This window comes from Aegilops tauschii, chromosome 1 (genome assembly GCF_002575655.3).
Source record: "Aegilops tauschii subsp. strangulata cultivar AL8/78 chromosome 1, Aet v6.0, whole genome shotgun sequence".
NCBI lineage: Eukaryota > Viridiplantae > Streptophyta > Magnoliopsida > Poales > Poaceae > Aegilops > Aegilops tauschii.
The window spans coordinates 394,308,063-394,327,395 of NC_053035.3; the positions used below are offsets into that span (position 1 = coordinate 394,308,063).

General features: G+C 46.5%; 1 protein-coding gene and 4 non-coding genes across 5 annotated transcripts; all 5 read left to right on the plus strand.

The window, feature by feature from the left end:
• Nucleotides 1-1,572: 1,572 nt before the first annotated feature.
• Nucleotides 1,573-4,840, plus strand: LOC109768753 (ubiquitin-conjugating enzyme E2 7). Its single transcript, XM_020327485.4, has 6 exons — nt 1,573-1,839; nt 1,936-2,038; nt 3,129-3,226; nt 3,320-3,420; nt 3,945-4,022; nt 4,471-4,840. The coding sequence occupies exons 1-6, from the start codon at nt 1,788-1,790 to the stop codon at nt 4,546-4,548; spliced, it is 510 nt and encodes a 169-aa protein (XP_020183074.1). The 5' UTR covers nt 1,573-1,787; the 3' UTR covers nt 4,549-4,840.
• Nucleotides 4,841-7,688: 2,848 nt separating this feature from the next.
• TRNAV-AAC (transfer RNA valine (anticodon AAC)) lies at nt 7,689-7,762 on the plus strand. Its single transcript has one exon. It is a non-coding gene; the product is annotated as a tRNA-Val (tRNA).
• Nucleotides 7,763-8,414: 652 nt separating this feature from the next.
• On the plus strand, nt 8,415-8,488 carry TRNAV-AAC (transfer RNA valine (anticodon AAC)). Its single transcript has one exon. It is a non-coding gene; the product is annotated as a tRNA-Val (tRNA).
• Nucleotides 8,489-9,140: 652 nt separating this feature from the next.
• Nucleotides 9,141-9,214, plus strand: TRNAV-AAC (transfer RNA valine (anticodon AAC)). The gene has a single exon. It is a non-coding gene; the product is annotated as a tRNA-Val (tRNA).
• A 652-nt stretch (nt 9,215-9,866) lies between these two features.
• Nucleotides 9,867-9,940, plus strand: TRNAV-AAC (transfer RNA valine (anticodon AAC)). The gene has a single exon. It is a non-coding gene; the product is annotated as a tRNA-Val (tRNA).
• The last annotated feature ends 9,393 nt before the right edge of the window (nt 9,941-19,333 follow it).

Genomic DNA, 19,333 nt, shown 5'->3' on the forward strand with positions numbered 1-19,333 from the left:
CTGCGCCGCCACTGGAGGGGGCGCCGGCGAAACCGGGCGTGCCCTGGGAAGGTGGCGGCGGGGCGATTTCTTCGACTTGGGCAGAGATCGCGGCGGTCCAGCGTCAGGCGGCCCGTGCTGCTCGTCTCGCCGCAGGGCAGGCTGGGTTGGGGCGGGGCCTCGCGACGGCATGGGGCGGGCCAGTCTTCGCGGAGGCCATCAGATCCAGCGGCGGCGGCCCCTGCTGGCGGGGCGTGCGGCGTGGACGGCGACCCGCAGGCCTGCCAGATCTGGAGGTATTGCCCCCTTCCCTTCCATGCATCCCTTCCCAGTCCCCGGTTCGGTTTGGATCTTTCGGATCCACCTCCGGTGTGTTCTGGTGGAGCAGATCGGTGTCCGGGGGAAACCTTGGCCGCCTTGGCTGGCCGGCAGCGGCGACGCCGATTTTTGGCGCCGTTTTCCTCCTTGGGGGCGCTGCTGTGGGCACCATCTCTCCTCTCCGAACCATGTTCGGGTGAAAGCCCAAGATCCGTTGCGGATCGGGCGTCGGCGGCGCCCTGTGCACCGTTACCTTCCTGGAGGCGACGCCAAGGACATTGGGATAGGATGGAAGGGTCTGTAGGTGAGGGGTGGGGGTGTGCTGCCTCCCTTTCGGTGGAGCGGTGTTTCTTTATACATATTCTTGGCGGCGGCTCTTGGCGGCATGGAGCAGCGGAGGCTTGGCGTCAGATATGTGGTGACGGACACGCGCAGGAGGTCGACGCTGTCTGGCGTCGTGGTGGCGTCGGCGGCAGCGAGACCGGGCAAGGCCGTTGCAACAGTACAGCTCTGAAGATGGATATGTGGTAGGTGGTTGTGGCGGCCTCATACTCGGCAGGCGGCCTGGTTGAGGAGCACGCCGGACTGGTGGGTGCCCATACCCGGCAGGCGTCCAGGTTGGGACCTCAGGTCTTAGATGTTAGGTTTGGCTGCGATGTCTGTTTGGTATTAGGCCCAAACCGTCAGCGCCCCTTCATCAGTTAGATAGGAGTAGCGACAGAGGTTGCGAAGATGGTGGCTTTGGTCTTACTGTTGTACGACTTTGTAAGGTTTTGTGCTAATAATTAATAAATTGACCGTATGCATCGATCAGATGCAGAGGCCGAGGGTATTCCTCCTTTTCTAAATAAAAAAACAGAAGACAAACTTTTTCTTATGAGTTCCCTCTCCTCCATCTCATCATTTATCCTACGTGACACTCATAAGATACCATCATTGTACATGCCGTGGGTGGCTGACCAACATCGGTGTGTGCCTCCCTGCCGCCTTGTGGGGCCATCCGTATGCCGCCGTGCCGCATCAGTGGGTGTTTTCATGGACGAGACAACTAGAGTTTTTTTTCATACCGTAGCTTGAGGTGTTGTGTTTGCACATAGGTTTCTCGCTAAATTTACTCGATGGTACATGCCCTATGTTCTTTCCTTTCCGGCCGAAGAAGATTGTCATTATAACTCGAGTATTATGGCCTATAAAAAGGGAGTTCGAAAGCTGTTTTAAAAAAGGAGTTCGAAATAATAACGAAGCGTATCTAAAATTAGCCGGGTCGTTGTCGATCACTACCGCGTCCGCGCGGCCGAAGCTTTTCGCTTCGCATATATCATCATCCGGCCTTTACCCCTGCCTTCCCTCCTCCCCTTCCCGGATTCCCACCCTCCACCTCCAAACGCGCACGCACGCGTCCACGAATAAAGGCCGAGGGCGGCGAGCCAGGCCCAATCGCCAAAAACCCTAGCGCCGATCCGATCCGATCGAGCTCTGCCTCCCCTCCCATGGCGGCCCCCCCGAGCCAGGCGAGCCTCCTGCTCCAGAAGCAGCTCCGAGGTACGGATCCGCCCCCCCTCTCTCTCCCCCTTCTCGCCCCCCGATTCGTCGCGATCGCGCGCTGATCCCTGCCCCGGCGTTCGTACTTTGTTGCAGATCTAGCGAAGAACCCCGTGGACGGGTTCTCGGCGGGGCTGGTGGACGACGGCAACGTGTTTGAGTGGCAGGTCACCATCATCGGCCCGCCCGAAACATTATAGTGAGCCCCGATCTTTTACGCTGTAATTCTGATTACTGCAGAGATATGTATGCATCGTCTTGATTCGTGAGTGTGTGTTAGTAGTCGTGTTGAGCTCCGATTGGTTTGCACGGGGTGAAGTGTGGGAATTGCATGTTTCGATGCCGATCCGCAGCGCTTACCGATGAATTTTGTCATAGTGGACGATATGTTTAGGTACTGCAGCATGCCGAATTGTATTGCACATGTATCTAGGTGTCACTCTGTGGGATTGCATAGTGGTTGCCGTCCCGGCATTATGTCTTCGTGGTGCTACAATTGAATCAACTGATGGGTTCCCATAAGCTATGACAGTGTTACTGACGAGTTGTAAGTCGGCATGGGCATTGTCCATCTTTGTCTACGAACAAATAGGTTATGTCAGTTGGCGAAGCTCACTAAACATAGGAGGGCAACAAAGTCTCTGGGTGGGGAAGCTTGTAAATATGTGTCCCTCTCGAGTAACACTTATTCGCTTCAAACGGATTAATTTGGAGGTATGAACTTTGATGAAAAACAATTCCGTGTAATTCTTATATGGCTTTGCTAGATCATTTGGACATGAAATATTTAACTAGGACTGCAGCAACTGACATATGATATAAACTATAAAGTTCAGAACCTCCCTTTACAAGGCATTAAATTCTGGAACCATAAGTTCTCTGTGATCTTGTGTTTTGATAAAATGTAGTTTTGAAAAGGACTAGACATATGCAAAGAATATTGTAATTCCTAACAATTTTGTACTTGCTTGTTTGGAATAAGGATATGAATTTCATCCTCAAATCTAGTCCTGACTTTTCAGATGTGTCAACAATGCTGACCTTTCCTCGAATGAAACTCAGCAAGGACCTAAGGATGATAAAACATACTCCCTCTGTCTCAAAATGTAAGACGTTTTTTGAAAACGGAGGGAGTACTTACATTTTGCGACAGAGGGAGTACTTAGGAGTCTTGCTATAGTGGTCTGAAGAGTTTGCATTAATGATATCTACCAATGAAATAGACGTTTAAGCTTATACATTTCTCTGTTTTCATGTATTTGAAATTAAAAGGGTGTTTTTGTATACAGTGATGGAGGCTACTTCAATGCAGTAATGACCTTTCCTCAGGATTATCCCAACAGTCCTCCATCAGTAAGGTTTACTTCTGAGATGTGGCATCCAAACGGTGAGCTCTTTCTAGCTCTCTCTGATTCTATGTCATCATGCCCATGAGCTCTTTGCTAGTTCTCTGACAATGTTTATGCTGTCGAATTCGCAGTCTATCCTGATGGGCGTGTGTGCATTTCTATTCTTCATCCACCTGGTGATGATCCCAATGGTTACGAGCTTGCAAGTGAACGGTGGACACCTGTGCACACAGTAGGGTTTCTTCTAGTCGCCCATGAGTATTTTTAAATATAATAATTATATGAAGTCTTAAATCTATTAACCTTTCACCCTGGTACAAAACCTGTATAGACCAGAAATTTAGAAGAACTGCTGCTTTTTAATCAAAATATATCCAAGGCTATCATCTGCATTATTTAAAAAAAAAGCGGTTCCAGGCTGCTTTTTGTTTAGTGGTGGGACCTGTTTCCAGCTGTAGGGTTCTGATCATCCAAAGTGTTTAAACCTAGTGGCCGACCAGCTCTTTGCCCCTTTTGAAACAGAATTTTGCTGATAAGTTGTCTCAACATCAGATACTTATTTAAAAACTTCTGAGTTCAACCAGGTTAAAAGACTATTGTTTTATTATTTTAACATGTCTCTTGCAAAATAATCCTGAAATCACCTTATTGTACAGCCAAACAGATTGTATATTTCGTCAAATTATTCTTGAAGTGATTTGAACACCAACTTGCATGTAGTCTTTTCCTAATTTTGTTTGTGTTCATAACGTGCAGGTTGAGAGTATAGTTTTGAGCATTATTTCGATGCTCTCTAGTCCAAACGATGAGTCTCCAGCAAATATTGAAGCGGCTGTAAGTGTCCTCGTCATTTATTATAGGCTATCCTCTTTCTCTGTGTGCTGGACGTGTCAAATGGTTTAAACATTATTCCATTCTCATGTACCTTCGTTGCAATGTTGAAAATTACCATTTATCTGATCTGCAGTAGCTTGTTTCAGTTTTGCTAACTGTTGAAGATATACATTATTGCTAGTTATCATCCAAAATTCCTTTATCCGCACATTGCCTGTGAATAAGTATCTTCAGTTTCTTCTTCTTTTCTTTTTATTGCTAAGTTGCGGAATAAAGCATGTTGTTGTCGCAGGTAGCATACTGTTTTCTACTGGTAGTATTAGCCAACATTTGGTGTGATTGGTTTCATCTCTGAGATTTTCTAGAATTTTTTGGAACATTATTTAGTTTGTGCATCTGGTGAACTTGCTTTGGTTTCTGAAGTTATGCATTGAATCTTGCCGTGCAGAAGGACTGGAGAGAAAAGAGGGCCGAGTTCAAGAAAAAGGTGAGGAGCCTTGTTCGCAAATCTCAGGAAATGCTCTGAAAAAGGAGGATCATATGGGGGAGTCCACAAGCGCTGCAATTCTCTTGCTTTCACCAAATGGGGCACCTGATGCCAGCACTTGCACTTCTCCCCTGTTTATTTTCCATTCAGCGTCGGTCGAATGGTGATGTTGGTCTTGTCTCTCCGAGACACTTGGGGTGCTGCCTATTATGAACTCTCGATTGTATTGTGGCATGGAGTTGGTCAATGTCAAGAAGTATTTTCGTGTGATGCCACTTAATCGTAGTCGTCGCCGTGAACCTCATAACAAAGAAATTGGCTGTTCGTTGAATGGATCCTTCCCCAAGAATCTGCCCGCGACATGGTTATTCTGAATGTTAGCTCGTTCAGTGTATAACTGGTATTAATTGCTTTGGATGCGTGTACTTGATGTTAGTAGTACCTAGGGCGATGATAGGCGCTGGCGCGATGGCTCAAAAGTTTCGCCCTGTCGCGCCCCAGCCACCCGATGCATTCATTAGGGTCCATTCAGGAAAAAACGCCCCCCTCCCGCTGTGTGCGCTCCTGTCGAGCTCGACGCTCGCCGCTTCCCCTCGCCGGTTTACTCGCCACTGATGCTCGTTGTCGTCAAATCGCAACAAAAAACAGTTGTGCAGGTGCTGCCGACCCGTTGCAGCATTAATGGCGACACGTCGTTGCTCATGGCCAAAGCCGGTGGTAGCAAAAAATTGGACCGGTTCCAGCAAAACAAAAATATAGTGGTAGCAAAAATACGCTGGTTCTAGCACAAATCCCACATGGGTGTAGCAAAAATGGATACTAGTTTCAGCAAAACACAAAGCCGGTGGTAGCAAACAAAATGGCTGGTTCGAGCCAAATCCAAAGATTGGGGTAGCAAAAAAAAAATCCTCTGATTCCAGCAAAAAAAATTGATGGTGGTAGCCAAAATGGATGCTAGTTCGAGCAAAAAAACAAAAACCGATGGTAGCAAAAGAAATTGGGCTGGTTCCTCGGAACAATTGTTGTCATCCCGTGATCCACCGTCGTCGTAGCTTCTGCGATGCCGGTTGTAGCTTCTGGACAACCGGTTGCAGCTTTTCTACGACCGGTAGCAGCAAAAACCTCGCCACACACCACAACGCCGTCGGTGGCCGCAGGCGATGCTGTGGCCTGTCGCATCAATTTCGTGACCCAGTTGTAGCACAAGCGGATGCGGGTTCCAGCAGATCTTGCAGGGCAGCCGTCACCCGGGAAGAAGTGGAGGTGGGCGGCGGTCATGGCCACTGCCTGGCAGAAGGGGTGTGTGTGTGTGTGTGGGACGGCCATGCCGGGTCGGGGCACCGTAGGGCGCAAAGCAGGGAGGAGAGGGAAGGGGGAGTGCAGAACCGCAGGCGTAGAAGGGGAGGTGGGCACCAGCCATGGCCACCACATGGCAGAAGGGAAAGGGAGGTGGGCATCCATGGCGGAGAAGGAGGTGAATTCAGTGAGGAAAAGGAACAGAGGAAGGGGAAATAGATGAGTGTGTGGATGGATAAGGAAAGGGGAAAAGGTGGGGCGGTGCGCGGGTCCCAAAGGACATGTCTCGTGTGACGTGTGAGGAGCAGGGAGCGCGTTCGATCTCCCTAGTATCCTACGTGCCGCGTGCAACCGGCTGAAGTTTCAACCGGCATGCCGAACACAAGTGTTTTCCAAATACCTATCTGTGGCAATGCCTGCTTCAGGGAGGCCCCTGTCTTCCTTTGACGGTGGCGACCGCGGGGCTTGCACCTGGCCATGCCATTTCGCTGGCCACCTCCCTCCTTCCCAGCCGATGCTCCCTCCCTCCCATCGTCCCAGCTAATTTCGTAGACGCTTTCTGATCCCCCACCGATCTATCCACCCACCGTCGCGGCCTGCCTCGCATGTCGTGGTCCCCAACTCGTCATCCACGAGGGCGGTTGTGGCTTGGCCGTCATGGCAAGAGAAGGTATTGCCAAGAGGAGTAGGGGGTGATAGAAAAACAAGATAAAATAATGTTGACGCACTTACTGGGAAAATTTCTAGTGCTACGGGAGCACCTAAGTTTAGGTGCTCCGGGAGTTCCCCAACCGTTGATTTCAGATCTCATCTACGGATGTGCTGGAGCTGGACCTAATAACTGGACTTCTGAGAGTTTTTTTTGGCAAATATGCGTCATGTCACACTGTGGCCTTTAGACCTCTGATCCAACGGCTAAAAAGCTCCTGAAGCACCTAAACTTAGGTGCTCCTGTAGCACTGGATACTTCCCCCGCACTTACTTGTGGGTCTCGCGAGTTATAAATATATTGGGGCTGATAAAAAGGAGGCAGTGCTGGAGTTGAGTGCCTTATGAGAGGAGTAGGGGGTTCCTCACAACGGGCGCGTGCGCGCCTCTGTCCAATGTCAGCCACCCGTGTGCCACGACATCCTCTCCGTTCCTACAGGCAGGTCCCCCGCTCACCTGGTTCTCGTGCCTCTCTGGGAAGAGGCAAAAAAAGAAGGTCTGGAAGCAGGCATGGTGGGCGACAAGGTGATGGGACAGAATGGGCGAATTTGCTCAGGAGGGGAGGGAAGGAAGAAGTTGGCGGCAGAGGCTACATGAAGACGACAATGGTCGATTGTCGAAAAAGGTCGAGGTGAGCAACGGTGGAGGCCGATTCCCGGAAACGATGCCCAAATTTTTGGCCGTGGAGTTCGATTTCGCATGAGTTGGTTAAGGAAAATTTCCCTCCCGCCATGCCCATAAAAGTATGGAGCAACTCCAAAATTATCACCCAAGTGCTCCAAATATGAAGACTGAGAGATCAAATATAAAGGGGCCACTAAATAATGTGGCGAAGAAGGCAGGTTTGGCTCTTCTAGAGTGTTTCTTTTACTAATATATCCTCCAGATTACGGTATTATTTTTTGAAATGATGATTATGGGGGTAGGAGGTATATAACTATTCTGCTAGAGTTAGCTTTTATACACAAACTCGTATAACACATTCAGAAATATGCTCTGTGTGCTTATGCCTCATCTCTTCATTGATGCAAGTTCGCCAGAGGATGTACGGTTTGCCCATAGAGTAGTTGTTTTGGCAGTCCAGCCGCTTTTAATAAGAGGATGATGGTAACAGCATGGTTCAGTGACAAAAGCGATATAGTATGTAGCAAGTTTTGTTTCCAATGGAGAGAAGCGGTTTCGTGGTGTAGCTGGCTATCACGTCAGTCTAACACACTGAAGGTCTCCAGTTCAAACCCGGGCGAAGCCATAATTTTTCTCTGGAGTTATCATACTTTTTTTTCAAAATATTTTTGGTGTACGTTGCATTCATTCACATATGGAAACGAAAGTAAATCGTGTGACCTGTACAAAGTGACATACGGAAGCAACATACAAATCCATTGCAAAACTAACCATGACATTTTTTAAATAGAATTCTTGATTGATTGTAGTTACTTTTTCTCTCTAAAAAAAGGAACGATTGTAGTTACTTCTTAATGGAACATGTTGTTGGGGAATGCAGTAATTTCAAAAAAAATCCTACGCACACACAAGATCTATCTAAGTGATGCATAGCAACGAGAGGGGAGAGTGTTGTCCACGTACCCTCGTAGACCGAAAGCGGAAGCGTTATGACAACGCGGTTGATGTAGTCGTACGTCTTCACAATCCGACCGATCCTAGTACCGAAAGTACGGCACCTCCACGATCTGCACACGTTCAGTTCGGTGACGTCCCACAAACTCTAGGTCCAGCTGAGTGTCGGGGGAGAGCTTCGTCAGCACGACGGCGTGATGACGGTGATGATGAAGTTACCGATGCAGGGCTTCGCCTAAGCACTACAACAATATGACCGAGGTGGAAATCTATGGAGGGGGGCACCGTACACGGCTAAGACAACTGTCAACTTGGAGAGAAGCGGTTTCGTGGTGTAGCTGGCTATCACGTCAGTCTAACACACTGAAGGTCTCCAGTTCAAACCCGGGCGAAGCCATAATTTTTCTCTGGAGTTATCATACTTTTTTTTCAAAATATTTTTGGTGTACGTTGCATTCATTCACATATGGAAACGAAAGTAAATCGTGTGACCTGTACAAAGTGACATACGGAAGCAACATACAAATCCATTGCAAAACTAACCATGACATTTTTTAAATAGAATTCTTGATTGATTGTAGTTACTTTTTCTCTCTAAAAAAAGGAACGATTGTAGTTACTTCTTAATGGAACATGTTGTTGGGGAATGCAGTAATTTCAAAAAAAATCCTACGCACACACAAGATCTATCTAAGTGATGCATAGCAACGAGAGGGGAGAGTGTTGTCCACGTACCCTCGTAGACCGAAAGCGGAAGCGTTATGACAACGCGGTTGATGTAGTCGTACGTCTTCACAATCCGACCGATCCTAGTACCGAAAGTACGGCACCTCCGCGATCTGCACACGTTCAGTTCGGTGACGTCCCACAAACTCTAGGTCCAGCTGAGTGTCGGGGGAGAGCTTCGTCAGCACGACGGCGTGATGACGGTGATGATGAAGTTACCGATGCAGGGCTTCGCCTAAGCACTACAACAATATGACCGAGGTGGAAATCTATGGAGGGGGGCACCGTACACGGCTAAGACAACTGTCAACTTGGAGAGAAGCGGTTTCGTGGTGTAGCTGGCTATCACGTCAGTCTAACACACTGAAGGTCTCCAGTTCAAACCCGGGCGAAGCCATAATTTTTCTCTGGAGTTATCATACTTTTTTTTCAAAATATTTTTGGTGTACGTTGCATTCATTCACATATGGAAACGAAAGTAAATCGTGTGACCTGTACAAAGTGACATACGGAAGCAACATACAAATCCATTGCAAAACTAACCATGACATTTTTTAAATAGAATTCTTGATTGATTGTAGTTACTTTTTCTCTCTAAAAAAAGGAACGATTGTAGTTACTTCTTAATGGAACATGTTGTTGGGGAATGCAGTAATTTCAAAAAAAATCCTACGCACACACAAGATCTATCTAAGTGATGCATAGCAACGAGAGGGGAGAGTGTTGTCCACGTACCCTCGTAGACCGAAAGCGGAAGCGTTATGACAACGCGGTTGATGTAGTCGTACGTCTTCACAATCCGACCGATCCTAGTACCGAAAGTACGGCACCTCCGCGATCTGCACACGTTCAGTTCGGTGACGTCCCACAAACTCTAGGTCCAGCTGAGTGTCGGGGGAGAGCTTCGTCAGCACGACGGCGTGATGACGGTGATGATGAAGTTACCGATGCAGGGCTTCGCCTAAGCACTACAACAATATGACCGAGGTGGAAATCTATGGAGGGGGGCACCGTACACGGCTAAGACAACTGTCAACTTGGAGAGAAGCGGTTTCGTGGTGTAGCTGGCTATCACGTCAGTCTAACACACTGAAGGTCTCCAGTTCAAACCCGGGCGAAGCCATAATTTTTCTCTGGAGTTATCATACTTTTTTTTCAAAATATTTTTGGTGTACGTTGCATTCATTCACATATGGAAACGAAAGTAAATCGTGTGACCTGTACAAAGTGACATACGGAAGCAACATACAAATCCATTGCAAAACTAACCATGACATTTTTTAAATAGAATTCTTGATTGATTGTAGTTACTTTTTCTCTCTAAAAAAAGGAACGATTGTAGTTACTTCTTAATGGAACATGTTGTTGGGGAACGCAGTAATTTCAAAAAAAATCCTACGCACACACAAGATCTATCTAAGTGATGCATAGCAACGAGAGGGGAGAGTGTTGTCCACGTACCCTCGTAGACCGAAAGCGGAAGCGTTATGACAACGCGGTTGATGTAGTCGTACGTCTTCACGATCCGACCGATCCTAGTACCGAAAGTACGGCACCTCCGCGATCTGCACACGTTCAGTTCGGTGACGTCCCACAAACTCTAGGTCCAGCTGAGTGTCGGGGGAGAGCTTCGTCAGCACGACGGCGTGATGACGGTGATGATGAAGTTATCGATGCAGGGCTTCGCCTAAGCACTACAACGATATGACCGAGGTGGAAATCTATGGAGGGGGGCACTGTACACGGCTAAGACAACTGTCAACTTGTGTGTCCTAGGGGTGCCCCCTCTCCCATATATAAAGGAGCAAGGGAAGGGGGCCGGCGGCCTCATAGGGTGCGCCCCAAGGGGGGAATCCTACTCCTACTAGGAGTAGGTTCCCCCTTTCCTAGTCCAACTAGGAGGGGAAGGAAAGAGGAGGAGGGGAGAAGGAAAGAGGGGGCGGACCCCCAAGCCCTAAACCAATTCGGTTTGGGCCTGGGGGGCGGGCCCCACAGCTCCCTTGCTGCCCTCTATTTCCACTAAGGCCCATGAAGGCCCATTGACCCCCCGGGGGTTCCGGTAACTCCCCGGTACTCCGGTATTTATCCGGTGACCCCCGGAACCTTTCCGGTGTCCGAATATAACCTTCCAATATATCAATCTTTATGTCTCGACCATTTCGAGACTCCTCGTCATGTCCGTGATCTCATACGGGACTCCGAACAACCTTAGGTACATCAAAACACATAAACTCATAATACCGATCGTCACCGAACGTTAAGCGTGCGGACCCTACGGGTTCAAGAACTATGTAGACATGACCGAGACTCGCTTCCGGTCAATAACCAATAGCGGAACCTGGATGCTCATATTGGTTCCTACATATTCTACGAAGATCATTATCGGTCAAACCGCATAACAACATACGTTGTTTCCTTTGTCATCGGTATATAAAGGAGCACGGGGAGGGGGCCGGCGGCCTCATAGGGTGCGCCCCAAGGGGGGAATCCTACTCCTTCTAGGAGTAGGTTCCCCCTTTCCTAGTCCAACTAGGAGGGGAAGGAAAGAGGAGGAGGGGAGAAGGAAAGAGGGGGCCGGACCCCCAAGCCCTAAACCAATTCGGTTTGGGCCTAGGGGGGCGCGCCCCACAGCTTCCTTGCTGCCCTCTATTTCCACTAAGGCCCATGAAGGCCCATTGACCCCCCGGGGGGTTCCGGTAACTCCCCGGTACTTCGGTATTTATCCGGTGACCCCCGGAACCTTTCCGGTGTCCGAATATAACCTTCCAATATATCAATCTTTATGTCTCGACCATTTCGAGACCCCTCGTCATGTCCGTGATCTCATACGGGACTCCGAACAACCTTCAGTACATCAAAACACATAAACTAATAATACCGATCGTCACCAAAAGTTAAGCATGCGGACCCTACAGGTTCGAGAACTATGTAGACATGACCGAGACTCACTTCCGATCAATAACCAATAGCGGAACCTGGATGCTCATATTGGTTCGTACATATTCTACGAAGATCTTTATCGGTCAAACCGCATAACAACATACGTTGTTCCCTTTGTCATCGGTATATAAAGGAGCACGGGGAGGGGGCCGGCGGCCTCACAGGGTGTGCCCCAAGGGGGGAATCCTACTCCTACTAGGAGTAGGTTCCCCCTTTCCTAGTCCAACTAGGAGGGGAAGGAAAGAGGAGGAGGGGAGAAGGAAAGAGGGGGCCGGACCCCCAAGCCCTAAACCAATTCGGTTTGGGCCTAGGGGGGCGCGCCCCACAGCTTCCTTGCTACCCTTTATTTCCACTAAGGCCCATGAAGGCCCATTGATCCCCCGGGGGGTTCCGGTAACTCCCCGGTACTCCGGTATTTATCCGGTGACCCCCGGAACCTTTCCGGTGTCCGAATATAACCTTCCAATATATCAATCTTTATGTCTCGACCATTTCGAGACCCCTCGTCATGTCCGTGATCTCATACGGGACTCCGAACAACCTTCGGTACATCAAAACACATAAACTCATAATACCGATCGTCACCGAACGTTAAGCATGCGGACCCTACGGGTTCGAGAACTATGTAGACATGACCGAGACTCATTTCCGATCAATAACCAATAGCGGAACCTGGATGCTCATATTGGTTCCTACATATTCTACGAAGATCTTTATCGGTCAAACCGCATAACAACATACGTTGTTCCCTTTGTCATCGGTATATAAAGGAGCACGGGGAGGGGGCCGGCGGCCTCATAGGGTGCGCCCCAAGGGGGGAATCCTACTCCTACTAGGAGTAGGTTCCCCCTTTCCTAGTCCAACTAGGAGGGGAAGGAAAGAGTAGGAGGGGAGAAGGAAAGAGGGGGCCGGACCCCCAAGCCCTAAACCAATTCGGTTTGGGCCTAGGGGGGCGCGCCCCACAGCTTCCTTGCTGCCCTCTATTTCCACTAAGGCCCACGAAGGCCCATTGACCCCCCCGGGGGGTTCCGGTAACTCCTCGGTACTCCGGTATTTATCCGGTGACCCCCGGAACCTTTCCGGTGTCTGAATATAACCTTCCAATATATCAATCTTTATGTCTCGACCATTTCGAAACTCCTCGTCATGTCTGTGATCTCATACGGGACTCCGAACAACCTTCGGTACATCAAAACACATAAACTCATAATACCGATCGTCACCGAACGTTAAGCATGCGGACCCTACGGGTTCGAGAACTATGTAGACATGACCGAGACTCACTTCCGATCAATAACCAATAGCGGAACCTGGATGCTCATATTGGTTCCTATATATTCTACGAAGATCTTTATCGGTCAAACCGCATAACAACATACGTTGTTCCCTTTGTCATCGGTATGTTACTTGCCCGAGATTCGATCGTCGGTATCTCAATACCTAGTTCAATCTCGTTACCGGCAAGTCTCTTTACTCGTTCCATAATGCATCATCCCGCAACTAACTCATTAGTCACATTGCTTGCAAGGCTTATAGTGATGTGCATTACCGAGAGGGCCCAGAGATACCTCTCCGAAACACGGAGTGACAAATCCTAATCTCGATCTATGCCAACCCAACAAACACCATCGGAGACACATGCATATCATCTTTATAATCACCCAGTTACGTTGTGACGTTTGATAGCACACTAAGTGTTCCTCCGGTATTCGGGAGTTGCATAATCTCATAGTCATAGGAACATGTATGAGTCATGAAGAAAGCAATAGCAACAAACTAAATGATCATCGTGCTAAGCTAACGGATGGGTCAAGCCAATCACATCATTCTCTAATGATGTGATCCCGTTAATCAAATGACAACACATGTCTATGGCTAGGAAACTTAACCATCTTTGATTAACGAGCTAGTCTAAGTAGAGGCATACTAGTGACACTATGTTTGTCTATGTATTCACACATTTATTAAGTTTCCGGTTAATACAATTCTAGCATGAATAATACACATTTATCATGAAATAAGGAAATAAATAACAACTTTATTATTGCCTCTAGGGCATATTTCCTTCAGTCTCCCACTTGCACTAGAGTTAATAATCTATATCACATCACCATGTGATTAACACTCATAGTTCACATCACCGTGTGATTAACACCTATAGTTCACATCGCCATGTGACCAACACCCAAAGGGTTTACTAGAGTCAATAATCTAGTTCACATGGCTATGTGATTAACACCCGAAGAGTACTTAGGTGTGATCATGTTTTGCTTGTGAGAGAAGTATAGTCAACGGGTCTGTCACATTCAGAGCCGTATGTATTTTGCAAATTTTCTATTTCTACAATGCTCTGTATGGAGCTACTCTGGCTAATTGCTCCCACTTTCAATATGTATCCGGATTGTGACTTAGAGTCATCCGGATCGGTGTAAAAGCTTGCATCGACGTAAATCTTTATGACGAACTCTTTTATCACCTCCATAACCGAGAAATATTTCCTTAGTCCTCTAAGGATAATTTTGACCGCTGTCCAGTGATCTACTCCTAGATCAAAATTGTACTCCCTTGCCAAACTCAGGGCAGGGTATACAATAGGTCTGGTACACATCATGGCATACTTTATAGAACCTATGGCTGAGGCATAGGGAATGACTTTCATTCTCTCTCTATCTTCTGTTGTGGTCAGGCTTTGAGTCATACTCAACTTCACACCTTGCAACACAGGCAAGAACTCTTTCTTTGACTGTTCCATTTTGAACTACTTCAAAATCTTGTCAAGGTATGTACTCATTGAAAAAAATTATCAAGCGTCTTGATCTATCTCTATAGATCTTGATGCTCAATATGTAAGCAGCTTCACCGAGGTCTTTCTTTGAAAAACTCCTTTGAAACACTCCTTTATGCTTTCCAGAAAATTCTACATTATTTCTGATCAACAATATGTCATTCACATATACTTATCAGAAAGGCTGTAGTGCTCCCACTCACTCTCTTGTAAATACAGGCTTCACCGTAAGTCTGCATAAAACTATATGCTTTGATCAACTTATCAAAGCGTATATTCCAACTCCGAGATGCTTGCACCAGTCCATAGATGGATCGCTGGAGCTTGCATATTTTGTTAGCACCTTTAGGATTGACAAAACCTTCTGATTGCATCATATACAACTCTTCTTTAATAAATCCATTAAGGAATGCAGTTTTGTTATTCATTTGCCAGATTTCATAAAATGCGGCAATTGCTAACATGATTCGGACAGACTTAAGCATCGCTACGAGTGAGAAAATCTCATCGTAGTCAACACCTTGAACTTGTCGAAAACCTTTCGCGACAAGTTGAGCTTTGTAGATAGTAACACTACCATCAGCGTCCGTCTTCCTCTTGAAGATCCATTTATTCTCAATGGCTTGCCGATCATCGGGCAATTCCACCAAAGTCCATACTTTGTTTTAATACATGGATCCTATCTCAGATTTCATGGCCTTAAACCATTTTGCGGAATCTGGGCTCATCATCGCTTCCTCATAGTTCGTAGGTTCGTCATGGTCTAGTAACATGACTTCCGGAACCAGATTACCGTACCACTCTGGTGTGGAACGTACTCTGGTTGACCTACGAGGTTTGGTAGTAACTTCATCTAAAGTTTCATGATCATCATCATTAACTTCCTCACTAATTGATGTAGGCATCACTGGAACTGATTTCTGTGATGAACTACTTTCCAATTCGGGAGAAGGTACAATTACCACATCAAGTTCTACTTTCCTCCCACTCACTTCTTTCGAGAGAAACTCCTTCTCTAGAAAGTATCCATTTTTAGCAACGAATATCTTGCCTTCGGATCTGTGATAGAAGCTGTATCCAACAGTTTCCTTTGGGTATCCTATGAAGACACATTTCTCCGATTTGGGTTCGAGCTTATCAGGTTGAAACTTTTTCACATAAGCATCGCCGCCCCAAACTTTAAGAAACGACAGCTTAGGTTTCTTGCCAAACCACAGTTCATATGGTGCCATCTCAATGGATTTAGATGGTGCCCTATTAATGTGAATGCAGTTGTCTCTAATGCATAACCCCAAAACAATAGCGGTAAATCAGTAAGAGACATCATAGATCACATTATATCTAATAAAGTGTGGTTACGATGTTCGGACGCACCATTACGCTATGGTGTTCTCGGTGGCATGAGTTGCGAAACTATTCCGCATTGTTTCAAATGAAGACCAAACTCGTAACTCAAATATTCTCCTCCACGATCAGATCGTAGAAACTTTATTTTCTTGTTACAATGTTTTTCTACTTCACTCTGAAATTCTTTGAACTGTTCAAATGTTTCAGACTTATGTTTCATTAAGTAGATATACCCATATCTGCTCAAATCATCTGTGAAGGTCAGAAAATAATGATACCCGCCGTGAGCCTCAACACTCATCGGACTGCATACATCAGTATGTATTATTTCCAATAAGTCAGTTGCTCGCTCCATTGTTCCAAAGAACGGAGTTTTAGTCATCTTGCCCATGAGGCATGGTTCACAAGCATCATGTGATTCATAATCAAGTGATTCGAAAAGCCCATCAGCATGGAGTTTCTTCATGCGCTTTACACCAATATGACCTAAACGGCAGTGCCACAAATAAGTTGCACTATCATTATTAACTTTGCATCTTTTGGCTTTAATATTTATGAATATGTGTATCACTACAATCGAGATCCAACAAACCATTTTCATTGGGTCTATGACCATAGAAGGTTTTATTCATGTAAACAGAACAACAATTATTCTCAAACTTAAATGAATAACCGTATTGCAATAAACATGATCAAATCATATTCATGCTCAACGCAAACACCAAATAACATTTATTTAGGTTCAATACTAATCCCGAAAGTATAGGGACTGTGAGATGATGATCATATCAATCTTGGAACTACTTTCCAACACACATCGTCACTTCACCCTTAACTAATTTCTATTCATTCTGCAACTCCCGTTTCGAGTTACTACTCTTAGCAACTGAACTAGTATCAAATGTCGAGGGGTTGCTATAAACACTAGTAATGATATGGGGTGGCCCGATCTTCTCAGTAAGCTCGTGGTGGTATGATGATGATAGATAACTGGGTGTCACCGATGATCTCTCCTCACTAGATCCCTGATGCCAATGCAACAGCTCTCTACCCTTCGGATATTCACGACTTCACACACTTGCGCAACGTAGCCGTCGACCACGAAACGGTATAATTTCAATTCACTAATTCCCAATGGAACAGCAGATTACACTCAACTTGTAGTTCAAATCTCCAGATCGATACGAATTGGAGATGCAATTTCAGATGAATGCTTGATAGCAAGTTCAACGAAACTAGGGTTTAATTTTAATGTGGTCTAACCCTAATTGTGGGCGCCCCAAGAGTACTTATAGAGGTGGGGGCGTCCACCACTCAAACCAAACCCGAACCCAACTTGGGTTCAGCCCAAACTGACTCAGTTCGACTCAAACAGATACAAACTGACCCAATGGTTGGGTGCAGCCAACTAGGCGCGCAGGCCGTATGTGTAAGGCGCACAACCACTTGGTGGTGCGCCATATGTGGCCTCCTGCGTGGTGTCCTCCTCATGTTGGTCGCCGTCCTCCCTCTCCTCCCTCGCGTCCATGTGCATGATCACCACGTCTTGCTCTAGCTGCTTCAACTCCTCGTTCCCTCGTGCTATGCCTTCTTCTCCCATGAACCTGAGTATGCAAACACACAAAGACTTAGGCAGTAAACAATTCTTATTAACGAAATAATCAGAATCTATTAAGAGCAAATTCACCTGTTGTTCTATTAGCTTTGCACGGGCTCTTGTAATAGGTCCAATTCTGATTTCATCATTGGACTTCCTCTTTGCATCAATTGGTTGGTCAACATCATGAGATGGAAGAATAGTAGGGATGTCCTCATCATCTCCCCCCCCCTTCAAAAGGCGTCGACCTCGACGCTCCAAGGTCTTCTCCATCATACGGTGACAAATCAACAACGTTGAAGCTGTTGCTAACGCCACCAAACTCAGCAATAGGAATATCAATCGAGTAGGCATTGTCATTTATCTTGGCTAGCACCTTGTAAGGACCAGCTCCACGCGGCCGCAACTTGGAACGCCGCAGATGTGGGAACCTATCCTTGCGCAGATGCACCCAAACCATATCTCCAGGCTGAAACAAAACTTGCTTTCTTGATTGGTTTCTTGCAGCAGCAATGTTCTTGGCTTTCTTCTCAATAGCCTCCCGTGTCTTCTCATGAATTTTCTTCACATAATCTGCTCGTTTTGATGCCTCCATGTTTACTCTCTCATGCAATGGAAGAGGCAGCAAATCTAGTGGTGTGATAGGTTTGAAACCATACACCACCTCAAAAGAACAAAGCTGGGTAGTAGTGTGCACCGCTCTGTTATATGCAAACTCAACATGTGGCAAACACTCCTCCCACTCACATAGATGTTTCTTGATCATAGCTCGCAGCAATTGTGACAATGTTCGATTCACCACCTCTGTTTGACCATCCGTTTGGGGATGCCATGTAGTACTGAACAACAGCTTCCTTCCAAGCTTTCCCCGTAGGGTCTTCCAGAAGTAGCTCATAAACTTCACGTTCCTGTCAGAAACAATAGTCTTTGGCACTCCATGCAAGCGTATGATGTCCCTGAAAAATAGGTTAGCAATATGCGACGCATCGTCGCTTTTGTGGCATGCAATAAAATGTGCCATCTTAGAAAATCTATCCACTACCACAAATATAGAATCATGACCTCGTTTAGTGCGTGGCAAACCTAACACAAAATCCATACTTATATCTTCCCATGGTGTGGTAGGTGTAGGTAGTGGTGTATACAAACCGTGAGGCTTTAGTTTTGACTTGGACTTGTTACATGTAATGCAGCGCCTAACAAACCTGTCCACGTTGCGCCTCATCTTGGGCCAATAAAAGTGGTCAGCTAGCATGAGCAACGTCTTCTCACGCCCAAAGTGACCCATCAATCCTCCTGCATGTGATTCCTGCAACAATAGCAAACGCACCGACGATTCTGGAACACATAGTTTGTTAGCATGAAACAAAAATCTATCATGTATGTGGTACTTGTCCCATGCGTTTCGAAGCATACACAAACGATATGCTTCAGCAAAATCATGATCAATTGCATACAAATCACACAAACTCTCTAAACCAGGAATTTTAACATCGAGATGTGTCAATAACATGTTCTTCCTAGATAGAGCATCGGCAACAACATTATCTTTCCCTTTCTTATGCTTAATTATGTAGGGAAACGACTCAATGAACTCAACCCACTTAGCTAGGCGCCTATGCAAGTTAGATTGAGCTTTCAGATATTTTAAAGCTTCATGATCAGAATGTATGATGAATTCTTTTGGCCACAAATAATGTTTCCAAACCTCAAGAACTCTAACAAGCGCATACAATTCTTTGTCATAAACAGGATAATTCAGTCTAGCACCAGAAAGTTTCTCGCTGAAATAAGCAATAGGTCTACCTTCTTGCATCAACACACCACCAATCCCTATACCACTAGCA